At 32.9% G+C, this 3,667-nt stretch overlaps 1 protein-coding gene across 1 annotated transcript; it reads right to left on the minus strand.

Annotated features, from left to right (window-relative positions):
• On the minus strand, positions 829–3,024 carry LOC109338104 (zinc finger CCCH domain-containing protein 15 homolog). Its single transcript, XM_019575244.1, has 2 exons — positions 2,883–3,024; positions 829–1,323 (listed from the first exon to the last, which is right to left on the minus strand). Exons 1-2 carry the CDS (start codon positions 2,991–2,993, stop codon positions 1,189–1,191), a joined length of 246 nt encoding a protein of 81 aa, XP_019430789.1. The 5' UTR covers positions 2,994–3,024; the 3' UTR covers positions 829–1,188.

A 3,667-nucleotide genomic window follows, 5' to 3' on the forward strand; every position in this document is an offset into this window, starting at 1 on the left:
ACCCCTAAGAAACTGTTTCAGATAAGCCAAAGCAAAAAGCTCAAAACTATTAAAATCCTTGTCATTGATTTTACCTATTTGTTTAATAAATGCCATGTGTGATGCATAATGGACAGGATCCGGTCCAATAGTTCTTCTCACCTTGGACTCCGTAATGTCACTGTAAAAGTAAAAAGTATAGTAATTATCTTTGTTTTCTTCAACTCAATTTTTTGTTTAAGCAATGTTTCATATTTGCCTCAATTTGATTTTAAAAGAAAAAGTTAATTAATAAAATTAACTGGTTTTCTTTTAATTACATAATTCAACTTAACCAAGTCAGTTTTAACGAATTTGATTAGTTCAACGTAATCAAGTTTTGGAAAGAGTTATAGCTAGCTATCTCAGTTCATAAAGACATTGCAGTTGATTGTGAGGTCTTGGAGATCAAATACTGTCATCACCCTTTCTATCTATCTTGATGTTTCAACTTTAACTACTTGTAGTTATAATTAGCATAGTAGCATTGCGCATTATTTTAGCTACTTTACAACTAGAGTAGGAAGTTTCTCAATGATTCAGAAGTCAGAACCTTTATTTAATGATATTTTTTTTATCAGTGCACTTATTTACATCGCTTCACATTTTACATAATTTTCAGCATTTTACAATAGTAATTAGGTAAAAAGGATATTATGACAATTACACAACACTCTTATCTAGTGGAGTGTGAGAATGGTAAATGTAAACAACTTTACCCTCTCAGCATTCACTATAACTAATTAAGTCCATATTATTCTTTGACATTCCATCATGTAATTAAAATATGAGTTGTGTAAGAAATATTTTTTATTGTTCAGGACTCAGCGGGATCAATAGTAGCAGGAAACAATTAAGCCCAAACAACAGAATCTGCTACCTATGATAACCCAGTGGTTCCAACACCTCTATTGGATGATCCTAACCCACTACCCTGGTAACCAAACTCCTCAGATCTATTAGCAAATGAAGCACTACAAGACTATTCATCATCTATGGTAATATATATAATTCTTCATGATATTATATCCTACTTGGAATATCATCATAAATCATAAAACATATGTTCAGTTATAAGCATTCTGCCTTATAACCTTAATGTACACTAACATGCAAGTAGGTTCGCATCATATGATCATAGACAGCTTTTAAAGCCACTGAAAATAAACCTCAATAAAGTGTGTTATCAAACACCCATGGCTCATGCACAAACAGCTCCCGGCCATTCATTTGAACCGTTCCTGCTGCAATATCTTCTGCACGTTTTCTGGATGCCTCAGATTTTCTTGCTGATGCAGCTTCATCCTGCAAAAACAAGTTCACATACTATAAATTTGGACAACATATACAATTCAAGATACTTTATGTTTTGCACATACCACTGCATAACGAAAAAAGGAGTAAACACACAATCAATATGCAGGATGTATTCAATCTGCTTGACTGAGCAATTCCTCTGGGCATTCTAATAAATCAGTTGCAATACTATTTGTCTATCGCTAATAACTGATTTAAAGAAATTCTAAGCAGTTAAGGAACCTGACACCAAACTTTTTCTGCATGTAAATTAATTCACCCCTTCACAATAGAAGATTATATAATAAATTAAACTGTTAAGCAGGATGCTTTGCCTTCCATATTAAATATATATGCATTCTTGGTTCTTTCCCCCAGCTATTTTCTGTTAGTTCTCTAATGCAACCAGCAAGTTTAGAATGCATTTACCTCTTACGCATCCTTCTACTAGTGCTACAAGGATTGAAATCGATGGAATGTGCAAGTATATCTCACAGCAAACTAATTCAATATGTTTAATTAGTGAGAACTTGTTAAATCTTTGTCTCTGATAAAAGAATTAACAGCCAATCCAGCTTATCAAACACTTGGGTCTACCTAAGTATATAAAAAGTGACAGAAGGCAGGGGCTACTCTTACGACTAGTTCCCGATTACACCAAAATAAAAAGACACAAGGAACTGAGATAGTCAAACAATATAATCAGTATAAGTTGAATATGTTATCCACCCATCCTAATAATTCTTGCTCAAAAAGGGTTCGATAAAAGAATAAAAACTTCCCTTGTTTCCTATTAGAGTTCCAACAATAGAAATAGGTAAAATTTGTTTCTTTAACCAAGACAGATCATGTTTGGAAGGATGGCAAAAGTGGGAGTGGCAAGGATTGTAATGAATTAAAAGTGTGTAAGAAAGAGGCATCTTCTATCCCATAGAAGTGTCACTCCATGTGATTGGTCAAAAAACACTTAATTATTAAATTTTTAACTTCAATATATTTTTTGAACCAATCAAATGGAGTGACATACTTTGTGAGACATAAGATGTGTTCCCCTAAGAAAGTTACTCCAAGCCTCAATTTTGTGCAAAATCTCCAAATTGGGAGTGAAGGAAGAAATATCATGAATAACACTCACCTCCCTCATCAAACTCATCTAACTACTAAGCAATAGAATAACATCTTCTTTTCCATTCTATTTCTTGAGTTTCCATTTCACTCCCTTCAATTATATCCGAAAGTCGAAACTCCAACATTTATACTCATCACCACGAATTCATTATACATAAAAAGAACATCTTTTGTTAATTCAAAACTTCAACACCCCAATCAAAATTTCAATTACAATTTTTAAGAAAATAGTACAATACTACAATCTACAACTAATCAATTATTGTATAAAATACATTTTTTCATAGATTTCGTGACTCCGGCGAGGCTAAAGATTATAGTACAATCAACCAACATTAACATAACACAAAAATCGGAATCCACATCGGAATAAACATAGTAAGATACAAAAAACCCTAATTGAGTAATAGTAAAAAGTTTGTGATAGCGATTGAAGAAACCTTTTGGCGCTTCCATATGAGAAACTGATCCTGTGAGAGAGTAGTAGTGGAAATATTCCTGGATCTCTCTTCTGCGTGCTTTTCCTCTGCTGCTTCAATTTCTGCCCCCATTACTAGATGCAGGAAAAAGATCGTGATCGAACCTCTCTTTTTGTTTTATATGATTATTTATTGGATCCAAGTGAATTGGGTTTTGATCCATTACACATTGAAGTTTTTGGGTTTGATATTCATACCTAGAAAGAAAATATTGTTGGATTTAGGGGTTGATTAGGGAAAAGTTTAAATGTTATTTCATTGAGTACATTATTGATGCACAGACAATGTACAGAATTATACACCATCAGTACATCATTCACCCTTTATTTGGATTACTTTTTTTGAAAAGTCAAACATAATGAATGGTAAATAATACAGTGACAGTGTAAAAAACTCTTACACTGTTAGTGTATACATCTTTTTCTATAGGATAAAAGTGTAAATTTTATTAAAAACTTATCTTGGAAAACGTTAGATATCGGGAACAAGACTTTCGAGGATAAAGGATGGTTCAAAAATATGAATCTTGGACCGAATGGATGAAAGTCGTTGAGTTCATAAATGGATTAAAGTGTTAAACAATGTTTTTACTTTAGGGTTGTCATGTAAAATTGATTCGCAAATCACTAAATTGTTTTTGTGTGTTTAGTTTCGAAGTTTTCGAAGTTGGACGATCAACCCACTCGCTCGTAAAATAAAGCAGGCACGCGACAACCTAAGGTGAGAGAGAATACATCGTGACATAG

The sequence above is a fragment of the Lupinus angustifolius genome, chromosome LG02 (genome assembly GCF_001865875.1).
Source record: "Lupinus angustifolius cultivar Tanjil chromosome LG02, LupAngTanjil_v1.0, whole genome shotgun sequence".
Taxonomy (NCBI): Eukaryota; Viridiplantae; Streptophyta; class Magnoliopsida; order Fabales; family Fabaceae; genus Lupinus; species Lupinus angustifolius.

Excerpts from the sequence above, each read along its gene's own strand:
- LOC109338104 (XM_019575244.1), bottom strand. The coding sequence starts at position 2,993 with ATGGGGGCAGAAATTGAAGCAGCAGAGGAAAAGCACGCAGAAGAGAGA. Across the intron at positions 1,324-2,882 it reads TCATATGGAAGCGCCAAAAG|GATGAAGCTGCATCAGCAAG; the intron begins GTTTCTTCAATC and ends TTGTTTTTGCAG.